The 13,395-nt window shown below is 27.0% G+C and overlaps 1 protein-coding gene across 1 annotated transcript; it reads right to left on the reverse strand.

Moving 5' to 3' along the window:
• Positions 1-10,631: 10,631 nt before the first annotated feature.
• LOC149518692 (uncharacterized) lies at positions 10,632-11,942 on the reverse strand. Its single transcript, XM_089760371.1, has 6 exons — positions 11,883-11,942; positions 11,698-11,841; positions 11,411-11,648; positions 11,201-11,353; positions 11,027-11,117; positions 10,632-10,944 (listed from the first exon to the last, which is right to left on the reverse strand). The coding sequence occupies exons 1-6, from the start codon at positions 11,940-11,942 to the stop codon at positions 10,632-10,634; spliced, it is 999 nt and encodes a 332-aa protein (XP_089616497.1).
• Between the last annotated feature and the right edge of the window lie 1,453 nt (positions 11,943-13,395).

Below are 13,395 nucleotides of genomic sequence, written 5' to 3' on the forward strand. Positions count from 1 at the left end.
ATATCAGTTTTGAATTTTCAAAACTCCGAATGTGGGATTTGGTTTTTAGTTAGTTTTTTTTTAATTCAATAAATTGTTTACAGGCATTGTAGTTTGACAATTGTGTTTCTATTTGAGGTTTGGGGATTCATGGTTTAATTATAAAGATTTTAGATCATTGAAAGCATCTTTACATAATTATAAAGTTTTCTTGAATTGGCTTTGTTTAAAACTTTATTAGTCTATTTGGTTTAAGGTTAAATGTTTATGTTTATTGGAATATGCACAGTTTATCTTGCTTCACAACTAAATCATTATTTGGTGGCAGGTCAATGTCATGAATGGCCCCTAAATTATAATGTAAAGTTCAATGTGTTATTTAAACTTTAAATCTCTAATATGGTACCTAAACTATGAATCTGTCAACTAATATGGTATTCACCCTTACCATGGCTAGCTTCAAATTATAACACTTAGCGGACAAACAATCCTTCAAATACCATATTAGTTAATAGATTTATAATTCATGTACCATATTAGAGAATTTTAAAATTCAGATACCACATTAAACTTTCACTATAGTTTAAGGGCTATTCATAACATTAACCCTTTGGTGGTTGGTTTCCACACAGTGATAGAACTCAATTATTGTTTTCAAAGTGCTATTTCTCTACATTACAATACTTGCTTTTATGGTTTTAATGGTTTAATCATGATCTTGGACTTGTTAAACAACACCCTGACTTTTGCAATTTATTTAAAAAAGTGTAAGAAATTACATCAAACTTTAACCTATATACACTAGATAGTATTTTAAATAATGATAATTTTATTTTTCTCTAGGCTAACCATTTGTCATTTACTCTTGAAAACCGTGGATTACAATATGTTGATTTTACAAAAGTTTTTAGAAGCAATTCTCAGTTATTTCACATTGGTGATGCAAGCTAATGATTACAAAAAGAGTTTTTTTTTTTTGAACCTTTGCTATCGTAACTGTGGTCGAGTTTTAAGTCAGAGTGATTGTAGATCAACTGAGACACTAAATGAAAAGTAAACTTACGAATTATTATTTCAGCTCTTAAAGTAATTTCTAATTATATTTTCATCAATGTAGGAATAAAAAACCATCAGTAGATGGCACAAATGGACATTCAAACTTTCACTGTTTGTTTGAATTTCTTATCTTTTGTAATAAAAAAAGTGTTGAGAATGGCTTATGAATGAAAATAAGTGTACATGGAACTCAAGGGTTAAGAAAAACAATGCTTTGTTCTTGTAAATATGTATTGTGTTAGACAACATGTTTGATTCTTTTACCTTTGGTTGCTTTATCCAGTCTTAATACCTTATCCAAAAAAAAAGATGTGTCATAAGATATAGATCCGTAGATCCATCGCTAGACATAAAACTTAGGAGTTGCCACAATATTTTTTGTTTAGGTGTCATTGATCACCTGATCGAATCTATCTCATTTAAAAAAGAGTTTCAAGATTAACTTAGGTATATTGAAATAGTAGATTTTACTCTACAAAATCAAAATTTAGGTTTAAGAATACGATTATACGTTAAAAAGGTTATAGTACCCTCATAGCACCTATCCAAAAAATGGTATCGGTATGATTTCAAGTTATCCAAACCTTAAAACATATTTAAAATTTACCAAATAATTTAATATTGAAAATTTTCTTAAATTACTCTAACAAATTGGTAATAATTTAAAAATATTTTTTCATTTTAAGAGTATTTAAGGAGACTATTTATCACACTTTGAAGAGGTTCCGTTGTTGGATTCACTTAATTTTGCTTCTAGAAATAAATAATTGTAAATTAGGTTTATAGTCAGAAATATCCTCTAATTTGTTGGTAAGACTTTTTGTTGAAAATTATCCTTTAATCTGTTGATAGAATTTATGCAAAAAGATAGAAAATATTATTTTATTATTTTTAAAAACTTGATTTTTTTACGAAATTATAAGACTTTTCAATATGTTGGTAAAATCTTATTTTGAAAATAAAATATTGGCCTTCTAATCTGTTGATAAGGCTTTTTTTTTATTTTTTTGAAATAAAAAAATGATTGTCTTTTAATTTGTTGGTAAAATCCTATTTTTTAAAAAAATGATTGCCTTCCAATCTATTGATAAGACTTTTATTTAAATATGTTGTTATAAAAATATATTTAAAGAATAATAGATAATCAAATAAATAAATAAATAAAATAGTTAAATGAATAAAAAAATACCTAAAGTCAACTCGGTTAAGTGGTTAGGCTATGTGGCTTACTAGAATAAATCTTCACAATTTTAGATTCTGTAAAGAATTCCAAAAAAAAAAAAAAAACCTATGACTAAAAATCGTATATTTTTTTAAATGATTTTTCTTTTTTTTTTTTCAAAAGTTTTCATATAATATTTTCTCCCTCTGTTTGTGTGTGGTTTATGTTCATTTATAGGGATTGAATCTCTTTAATTTTGGAGAATATATTGACAAAATCTGGGATATAATTTAATTTTAATCTGTGATTAATTGTATGATTTTATTTGATTTTGCAATGATTGCATGAATTAAGCCCAAAGATTCATCCATAATCAACTCTGAGATCAAATCCCCAATTCCTTATTTTCTTATTTCTCTTTTTTTTTTATTTTTTTTTAAAAACAATAAAATTAAAATTAAAAAATTCCTGTTAGGCTTAAAGTTTTACAATCATGCTCAACCTACAATCAAATATTCATTTTTTAATAAAGAGAGAAACTTTTAGACATAATAGGATGTTTACAGCTACTCATCTTCGCACAATTTATGTGAAATAAGAATTACGCAAAAATATAGACAACCATTATGTCTGATTCAACTCAAGAATCCTCTAAATAGAGGCATGCAATTTTTTAAAAATGAATCAAGAAATGAACCCCTCTAAACAAAGGTAAACAACTTTAAAATAGGAAACGAGCTCTTTTATTCAGAGGCTAAATAACTTTAAAATAAGAAATAGGCTTCTCTAGACAGAGACTAAATAGCTTTAAAATAAGAAATTGGCTCCTTTAAATAAAGACAAAACGATTTAAAATAAGAAATAAGCTTTTATATACAAAGGTAAAACAACTTTAAAATAGGAAATGACTCTTCTAAACAAAGGCAAAATGACTTTAAAATAAGAAATGGACTCTTATATTCAGAGGCTAAACAATTTTAAAATAAGTGATTGGGATTGAATCGTAAATTCAAAAAAATAAATGACCTAGACTGATCCGAGGTCGAAAATAAGTGACTGTGACTGCACTGCAAAGTTAAAAAAAATAAATGACCTGGATTGAGTCGAAAACGAAAATAAGTGACTGAGACTAAATCGTAAGTTAAAAAAATAAATGACTTGAACTGAGTCAAGATTGAAAATAAATGATCGAAACTGAACCGCAAGTCAAAAAATAAATGATTTGGACTGAGTTGAGATAAAAAATGACTCAGTCTAAGCCTAGATCGAGATATAAAATCAAACGATCCATAAATTTTTAAAAATTATGCCTAGAGATCTTATAGATCATCTTTGAATGTTTTCGAGAAAAAAAATCCTTTAAAATAAAGGCCTTCACAATTTTAAATTTAAAAAAATGTTCTCTTCATCCATTTTGTTCAAGTCTAGAAAAACTGAAACTTGAAATCCAAAGATTTACAATTTGAAAATTCAAATATTCGTCACAAAACTTCAAAGATTTGAAAGGTTTCATAATAAAACAAAAAATTGAAAGATTCTAAGACTCCAAGATTCATAAAAATTTGTAATGATTTCAACGTTTGCAAAAATTCAAGATTCATAAAAATTCGTAAGAGCTTCAGATTCACAAGAATTTAAAAATTAACAAGAATTTTAGATTTACAAGAATTGTAAGATTCTCAGGCTTTTCAAATTCTCAAGAGCTCAAAGTTTAGCAAGAATTTAAAGATTTGCAAGAATTTTTATCATTGTAAAAATTCGTAAACTATAATTCACATACAAGAATAAAATATTTGCATTCAAAAGCTTTTTTTAGTGATTCACAACCAAAATTTAAAGTTTCATGTTTGAAAAATTCAAAGATTCACATTAAAGATTTCATGATTCACAGCCAAAATTCAAAAATTCTCATTCAAAAAATTTTAGGGTTTCATATCCAAAAGTTCAAGATTTTCATTTGAAAAATTTAAGGATTCACATATGAAGTTTCAAAGATTTTCATTCAAAAAATTTTGGGATTCAAATTCAAAGTTTCAAAAGTTCTTTTTTAAAAACTTTATGGCTTCACACCAAAAAATTCTCATTCAAAAAAATTTTTAGGGTTTCCTATCCAAAATTTCAAAAATTCTTATTCGAAAGACTATATATTTGAACAATTTTGGAAAGTTTTCTTTGTTAAAAAATCTTATCATGAAAGATGTTCCTCATTCAAGGATTCAAAAGTAAAAAATTTCTCTCCAATCAAAATCAAATTTGGCATGCAATAAATGTCAATGCAAATGTCTTTTACATGTTACAAATGTAACAATACAGATTCTCACTAAATGATGCAAATGTATATCTTAAACAATAATGCAAATGTCATACTATGATTCAAATGTTCTTTATATGATGCAAATGCATGCCCCAACCATGATACAAATACAATTATCAAATATTTAAAAGACAATGTAAACACAATGTATGTAATGCAAATGTCATTAAATCAATGCCATGAAATTTCAATTATGGTAATAAAATTCTCAAGACTCTACCATCTCATATATTATTTCTTAGCTTTTCGACATTACTGATCTCAAAACAAATTTCATCATTTAATCTGTCATTTTTTTATCTTGTCACAACTTATAGGTTATGTTGATCAATCCAACATTGAGTTCATCATTGGGTCACCTTATTTGCCCCTTTCAAATCATCCTCTCGGGCTTCTTTCACTTCTATCATCTTGGATTTCTTTCTAAGGGATGGAAAAATCTTTTACGGACATTGTCACTCACTTATTTATCATGATTCTAATTCATGATAAATATGATACATTGCTCCAATTCATTTAGGGGATGTAAACTTGGTAAAGAATAAGAAAAATGAGTATTCATTATTGAAAGGAAATCTAGTCAAGAACAAATCAAAGATGGATAAAAACAAAATAAGGTGGCTATTTAAAAGGGATATCAATATTTAGAATAATGACTATTCAGACAAATTTGAATTCTAACTCAGAATTCTTTCTCAAAAATACATTCTATCGATATTCTCTATCTTTAAACAAAATCCATATTTCAGAGGTTTTCAAATGAAGTTTTTTTCCCTAGTCTCTACTTTTTTACTTAAATTGCCTTTTCGGATTTTAAATTTAAGTTTTCTTTTATTCTCTTTTTTTTTTTACACATCTCCTATTTATTTATTTATTTTTAATTTCCTTTCCCTGTGGTCTATCAATTACATTAAAATTCTAAACAATCCAATTATAAATCTACCTTAATTCAATTTATGATTTTTCAATTCGAGTACTTACATTTGATTAAAATGGACTTTTAAAGAACGTAACATAAGTTAGGGTGAAGGGTTATGAAAGAAATAAATAAATAAGCCTAAACTATATTTGAAAGGTAATCAAAGCCAAAAATCATTTTTTTTTCATGTAGGGCACCTTGACATTTTGCCCCATCATTTTTTTTTTATTTTTTGCATTTTTCATCATTTTTCAAGAAAAATTTAAGCATAAAGGGCTTTGCCCCTGAAATCACTAAAGATCTCCACTTTTCAAGCTTATCAAACCTTGTCTCTAGTGTAGGGTGATCTTTGGTTAGGGTTTCTCAAAAAAATTTTAATAGGTTCAAATGGGAAAGCAAAGGATAATTTTATTTTATTTTTGTGAAGCGTATAAGAAAGATGGCTATTTATCATTTTCAACATGAATACTATCGATGGATAACATTGATTGACCAAAAATAGATTTGTGAATGAACAATTACAAAGATTACATACTGTATTAGTTTCATCTTTCAACAAGTGAAATTCTTTGCCATATGTGTCTTTTATTATTCAATAGTCCCAATGAATCAATAATTCTAATTTATCAATCATATCATCATAAATAATATTTTTAAAATTGAATTCTGGATTATTGTAATAGCTGTTTGAACATTCATTATTTTGAATCAAAGAATGGATATGGGGAAAAGATGTGAAAAGGTAAAAGTATATAACGATAATTCACACATAAGAGAAAATATCATGAAAATGCATCATATCCGCCATTTTTGTTAAAATGATGAAAAATAAGATAAAATTCAAGTACCTAAAAAAAATCATTATCCTGAAAAAATCTTATGATGATAAACAGTTTTAATCAATCTTTCCAAAATTATGCCTATGGATGATTAGGCAAAAGGCCTTTATAGACATTTAGCTCCCTTAATTCATTGAAGCTCACTGAGCTTATTTAGATCAAACTTTGTATCTTATGCTTAAAAGTAGGGTATGTTTCTATGGAGTGCCCATATTACCATTATGGTAGTCACATGTGGCATTAATATTGTATCATTTGGGATAAAGTGACTTTAATAGTTCTCAAAAAAATAAGGATACTTGATCGTTCTTTATCAATTTTGAGAATAGCTTAAAATAGGTTATTGAGATAGGAGCAATACAAGCTATTTCTTGGTTGCCCCTAGATCTTTCCAAACTTCTCGCTTGATTGTAATGCCTTGAAACTAACATATTGACAAAATTAAGCTTATATGTTGGAGCTTAAAAGGCTGGTTGATAAGAATCTAGAGCGATATTGTTCATGGCTGGGCAATGAGGCTGGTAAGGGACTTTTGCAATATTATTGGTTGTCGGGTAGTAAGCATGATGATCATATGATGGATATAGAGCATAACTTTTGAATTGTTACCCCTCAAAACTTATTGCTTGGGTTTCAACTTCTTCTTTCTTTGACATCCCTCTTTTCTTAGCACTGCTGGCTTTTTTTTCCTCAAGCTTGTCACTTTTGATGGCATTTTCAATAATCTCTCATGATATCACCATGTTAACAAAGTTTTTTATTATGTTCTTTATCATTTTTTCATAATAGAGTGCTTTTAATGTGCTAACGAATAATATTGTCATTTTTTTCAATAAAAAAAAGTCAAACTTAAGCAACTATATCTCTTTATTGTTGGGTATATTCTTTAAAAGACTCTATTGCCTTCTTTTCCATGCTTTGTAAAAAAAAAAAATTATGGGCTAAGTCTATGATGTGGCATACTGATTAATAAATGCTCGAGCAAGCTTATTGTAAAAGTGGATGCAAATTCGATCTTACTAAACATACCACCTTGCAGCTGAAACAGTAAAGTTGTCTAACACATCCATCAATAGCTTTTTATCACTGGTATTAGCAATTATTTTTTGACAATACATAATGACATGTGTGATTAGGCACTTAGTATCATTGTACTTTTCAAACTCAGAGACCTTGAACTTTGGTGGGATTACAACATCTGGGACCAAGTAAAGGCCAACTACATCATGAAGCCATAAAAGTCTATACCTTTGATGGCTCGTAGTCTCTCCTTTAACAAGTTCATTTTATGTTCAAACCTTGAATCCCCTAAACTTTCAACTGCCTTCAATTTCAGCTTCTTATTCTTTTTAAGGTCATCTAAATTAGAAATTATGATTGACTCTACTGCTTTTTCAATAAGATAGAATTAGCAAAACTTTGAAATTGCCCCTGAGTTGATGCAAATGGCCTTTCTATGTAAGTGTACCATGCAAGGAATATGAATTGTTACGGTGATGTGCCTTAAGTGGAATGAGCCTAATATGGGCTATAGCTAGAAGGATACAAAAGATCCACATCTTGCAATAGATAATCTTTAGGTCTAGCCTTTTTTTTTATAATCTTTCCTTTGTTTAGCTTGTTTAGTTCTTTCAAAATTTTGCTCAACTCCCCTTTAAACTCTTCTTAGGCCCTTTCCAACTTCTCAATACTGCTTGCATTTCTTGCTCCATTATTTGGCTTGGGCTCAAATGTTATACTAGTGTTGAGCTATCATTGAACCTTGATTTTCTACAATTAAGGTGCAAATTTAGAGGGATGTTTATGTAACCACTCAATTATACATGAGATTGAATGTAGAAATGCATGAATGCAATAAGGACGATTTAATGATGTGAATGCATGCATATACAATTAACAAAAAATGGTTACTATGATATATACAAAAAACAATATGACATATACAAAAAACAACATAAAGGGTTAGTATGCAAATAATATATACAAAGAAAATATATAAATTTACAAGCAAAATAATGTACCATCATGTATCCTATTGAGGATTTTTAAACATAAGGGAAGGTATGGCTCTAACTTAGTTCGGACCTTTAAGGTTTATTTATATGCTATGTTCAAACATTTGACAGTATAATGGTTCTCAAATTATTCTTCACTTCATTGTTCATGATAAACTCATAAGTCACCCTAATCATCACCTATTATAGGTTATAAGCAAAAATGGTTTAATTTGAATAGGAGTTTTCTGCTAGCCTATACAAAGATATAAAATCTTATGAAAAAGTATGTATTTTACTCCCTCAGAAGGGACAGAACTTAGGTGTATAGCTCATGTTATGCATATACAAATGAACGACGGATATATAAAATGAATAAATAAATAAAACAAATAAAATACAAATAAGAAAAAAAATTAAACTTATTAGGTTAGACTTGGATAATAAGAAATCATTTACTAAACTGACTCTCAATGTCCCCAATGGAGTCGTCAAACCGTCATCACGTATAGATCCGTGGACCCACCACTAAACATAGACTTTAAGAGTTGCTACCAATCTTTTTTGTTTAGGTATGATTGACCACCTAATCGAATTTATCTCATTTAAATAGGAGTCCCAAGATTAATTTATATATCTTTACATAGTAAATTCTAGTCCACAAAACCAAAATTTAGGTCTAAAAATATGATTATGTGTGAGGAGGTTATAACATCTTCATAGCACGCATCCAAAAGATGATACCAGTTTGATTTCAAGTTATCTAAGCCTTAAAACATATTTAAAATTTATCAAATAATTTAATATTGAAATTTTTTCTTAAATTACTCTAATATATTCGTAATAATTTTAAAATATTTTCTCATTTCAGGAGTATTTAGGAAGACTATTTGTCACACTTTGAAATGGCTTCATCATCGAATTCACTTAATTTTACTTCCAAAAATAAATACCTATAAACTGGGTTTATAGTTAGAAATATCCTCTAATCTCTTAGTAAAATTTTCTATTGAAAATTATCCTCCAATCTATTGGTAGGATTTTATGCAAAAAGATAGGAAATATTATTTTATTATTATTATTATTTTTTAAACTTGATTTTTTTTAGGAAATTATAAAGTTTTCTAATATGTTAGTAAAACCTTATTTTGAAAATAAAATATTGGCCCTCCAATATGCTAATAAGGGCTTTTTTTTAAATTAAAAAATAATTGCTTTCCAATCTATTGTAAGGTTTTTATTTAAATATGCTTTTATAAAAATATATTTAAAGAATAATAGATAATCAAATAAATAAATAAATAGTTAAATAAATAAAAATACCTGAAGTTGGCTCGGCTAAGCTGCTGGGCTACATGACTTACTAGAATAAATCTTCATTATTCCATATTCTACAAAGAATTCAAAAATAATAATAAAAAAAAACTACAATGAGAAATTGTATCTTTTTTAAAATGATTTTCCTTTCATTTTTTTCTAAAAAATTTTCGTATAATCTTTTTCTTCTTTTGTTTGTATGTGGTTTCTGTTCATTTATAGGTAGGGACAGATTCATGATTTATGCTCAATGAGGGCAAAAATATATATAATACTGAATATATATAAGTTAATTAAAATTTATAAAAAAATTATTTTAGAATACATAAAAATAACATATTACAATTGGTCTTTATGACTTTTCATATTTTGAAAGCATTGTAAAATTTTTCATTATCAATATCACAAAATATATATATATATATTTTTTTTATATATGTAACCAAACAATCATTTATCTAAGAATCTCTCATTCGGTTACGCAAGCAATTCTTCACAATCTGCATAGCAAAAAAAGCTCTTTCAACTAATACAATAGAAATTAGTAATATCAAAACTAATTCCACAAGTATACTAATGGATACACAAAATGTTTCTTTGATTCAACAAGTTTCATAGAAAGGTCACTAATACTTTTCATACTTGTAAACTCATTATGAAATCTTAAATCAATAATGTAAGTTTCAAGTTGATTATCAAGAACTAGTAGCTCTACATTAGAAAATTCAACCAGATAAAATTGAGTAAGACAAATCAACTTTCCCTTATCAAAAGTTACAAAAGAATCATAAGGATTTAAAGAAGTCACACAAAGAAATAACACTATATTCACCTTATTAAAACGATTGTTGAGTTCTTAAAGTTGCATATCAATTACAATATAAAATAACTTAACCCAATAATAATGTAAATTTATCATTGTTAGAGCATTGCATCAAGGTCTTCTATAAGTTATAAACCTATCGTTGATATTCGGGATGCTAATATTGCTTTTCTCACAAAATAAAGAAACCTCTTTATGCAAAGATTCCTATCTATCATCTCTTATCATTTATAGTCGTTGCTTCGTTATTGTTAGTAATGTCATCGCATTCACAATACTTTGTAATGCCAAAGACAATTCATTTGTAATCCCCAAGATATTTTTCATTAAATGCAAGTTAAAAGCAAAGTCAAAAGATTGAGTCAAATCTAATAAGTCAAAAGCTTCACCTCTTTGTTTCGAGCTATTCCCAACCTCCACAACAATTTCAAGCACATCAATGATGGAACTAAACATAAAGATCAAATTTATTAAAGTTTTATAATATGAACCCCATCGTGTATCTCCAGCTTGTTGAAGACTTATTTTTTGGTTTAAACCCCTTCTCATAGAAAGTTCACTAACTCTTAATGCCTCAACAACTTTATTAAGTTATTTTTCTCGAAGAACATCTCTTGATTTACATGAAGCCCTGATAATATTCACCACATTTTTCACAGTGTTGAAAAGTAATGCAATTTGAACTAGATTCTTTGCCACAGCTACAAGTGTCAACTGAAGTTGATGAGCAAAACAATGAACAAAATAAGCAGATGCATTATTTTTCATGATCAAAATTTTTAATCTATTGAATTCACCTTGCATGTTGCTTGTTCTATCATAGCCTTGCCCACAAATCCTTGACATACTCAAATTATGCTTAGAAAATAATGTTTTAATAGTTACCTTAAGTGACAAAGCAGTTGTATCACTTATATTTATTATACCCAAAAAATGTTCAATAACATGCCCTTTAGAATCCACACAACGCAAAGCAATAGCAGCTTATTCTTTGATTGAAACATCACAAGATTCAACAAGTGAAATGAAAAATAATTTATCTCTGAGATCTTCCATGATAAAATTGGTAATCTTAATTGTTGCAGCATGAACAAGATCTTTTTGAATATCATATGTTATCACTTTTGAATTTTTCGGTGCATTCTCCAAGACAACACCATTGATGGTTTCATTATGATTGGTAAAAAATCTAAGAAGCTCAAAAAAATTTCTTTGATTATGAGAATTCTCAATTTCATCCCAAACCTTGAAATAAAAGAAAGCGAATACAATCAAGTGTCACAGTTAAACAAACTCGATAATCTTCTCTTGCTTGATCAGATTGTTTTCTAAAAGTAAATTTAATATATTGCTTTTGATTTAGCAAATCTTGACAACACTTCCAAGCTTTGTTATGGCTACTATTAGGACCTTTAACATAAATATCAAATCTTTCTTTCTTTTTCCAATTTATGAATCAATTTTAAACAAAACAATCACCACATACTTGTTATTTAATATCTGTTCTATAAAGATAACAACACAAACAAAAAGCGGCATCATTTCTTATGTTATATTCCAACCAATTAACATAATCTTTAAACCATGTAGGAATAAAACAACATAATGCCTTTCCAATTTTTCTTTGGGAAAAATTATGTTTATAAGATTGACATGGACCTTTTTCCAAATAAGTTTTTCGAACATTGTCTCTATCATTAGCATTATAGTCCAAAATTTTTTTTCATAACCTGGGATCCAAAGAAAGATCATCTAAGTTTAATTCAACACGAACTTATTTTGTACAAAGTTGTATGTCGTTAATATTGATTTCAGATGATTCTTCAAAAATTAACTTTTTCTTAATAAGATATTTTTTCATAACTAATTAAATTAAATAGTTTAGTTTATGTAATTTATAAAAAATAAGAACACATATTCAAAATACAATTATGCATGTTAATAAAGATCAACTGACCATATATTTGAAATATATGAGTATAAATGCAATTCACATACTGTAACCATACTACTATGCAAGAAATTGGATAGAACTTTTAACTAATTTTATAATCTCTATATAAAAATTAATCTTTGCCAAACTTAAAGTTATTAGTTGAATGAGTAATAACTAAAAAAAATTAAAATATATATATATATAAAACACAAAAAATTCAAACATAATAAAAAAAATATAAATGCTATCAATAACATGAATACATTATCAAATTATTTTATCAATATAACAAATTTCAAATAATAAATAGACACTATATATAAAAATATATTAAAAAAATTGATTGACTAAGTATAAAATTATATATAAAAAAATAACTTACTTGAATATCTTGTTGGAAGAAGAGGATAACCAACTTGTAATTTGTTTCTTTGCTTTAAAGACTTTCTTTTTCCTATTTTTACTTTTTTAATTTTTTTCTCTCGTTGTCTCTAATTTTGTCTGAAAAACTAAAAGTTGCAAATGGGGTAGATGGAGGAAAATGGAAAATCGATTATTTTTATTCACAATCCATTCATTTGCTTTTTTTTTTTTAATAACGTTAAAATATTTTTTAATTAAAAAACCTATCACTTTTAATTAATGAAAGTTTTACTTTTACATAATATATATATATATATATATATTCAATGGAGGAATTATTAAGGATTTAAAGTTTTCTAATATTTTTATAATATATTTTTAAAGGGACAAAGATCTCAATAGAGTTAACTGACCCCAATGCCCCCACTGTGTATCCGTCTTTATTTATAGGGATCGAATCCTTTTAATTCTGAAAAATAAATTAACATAATCTAATATGTGATTTGATTTTAATTTATGATTAATTGTATGATTTTATTTGATTTTGCAATGATTACATGAATGAAGCTCAAAGATTCATCCATAATCAACTCTGAGATCAAAGCCCCAATTCCTGTTTTCTTATTTCCCTTCTTTTTTTTTTTCACTTTTGACCTTTTTAAAAAGTTATAATTAAATTATAATTAAATCAAA

Source organism: Durio zibethinus, chromosome 5, assembly GCF_047325235.1.
Source record: "Durio zibethinus cultivar Kanyao isolate XHJ-2024 chromosome 5, ASM4732523v1, whole genome shotgun sequence".
Taxonomy (NCBI): Eukaryota; Viridiplantae; Streptophyta; class Magnoliopsida; order Malvales; family Malvaceae; genus Durio; species Durio zibethinus.

Coding starts and splice junctions, on each gene's coding strand:
- LOC149518692 (XM_089760371.1), bottom strand. CDS start 11,942: ATGCCGCTTTTTGTTTGTGTTGTTATCTTTATAGAACAGATATTAAAT. Junction 11,649..11,697: donor AAGCAAGAGAAGATTATCGA/GTTTGTTTAACT, acceptor TTTTATTTCAAG/GTTTGGGATGAAATTGAGAA. Junction 11,118..11,200: donor TAGAACAAGCAACATGCAAG/GTGAATTCAATA, acceptor CATCAACTTCAG/TTGACACTTGTAGCTGTGGC.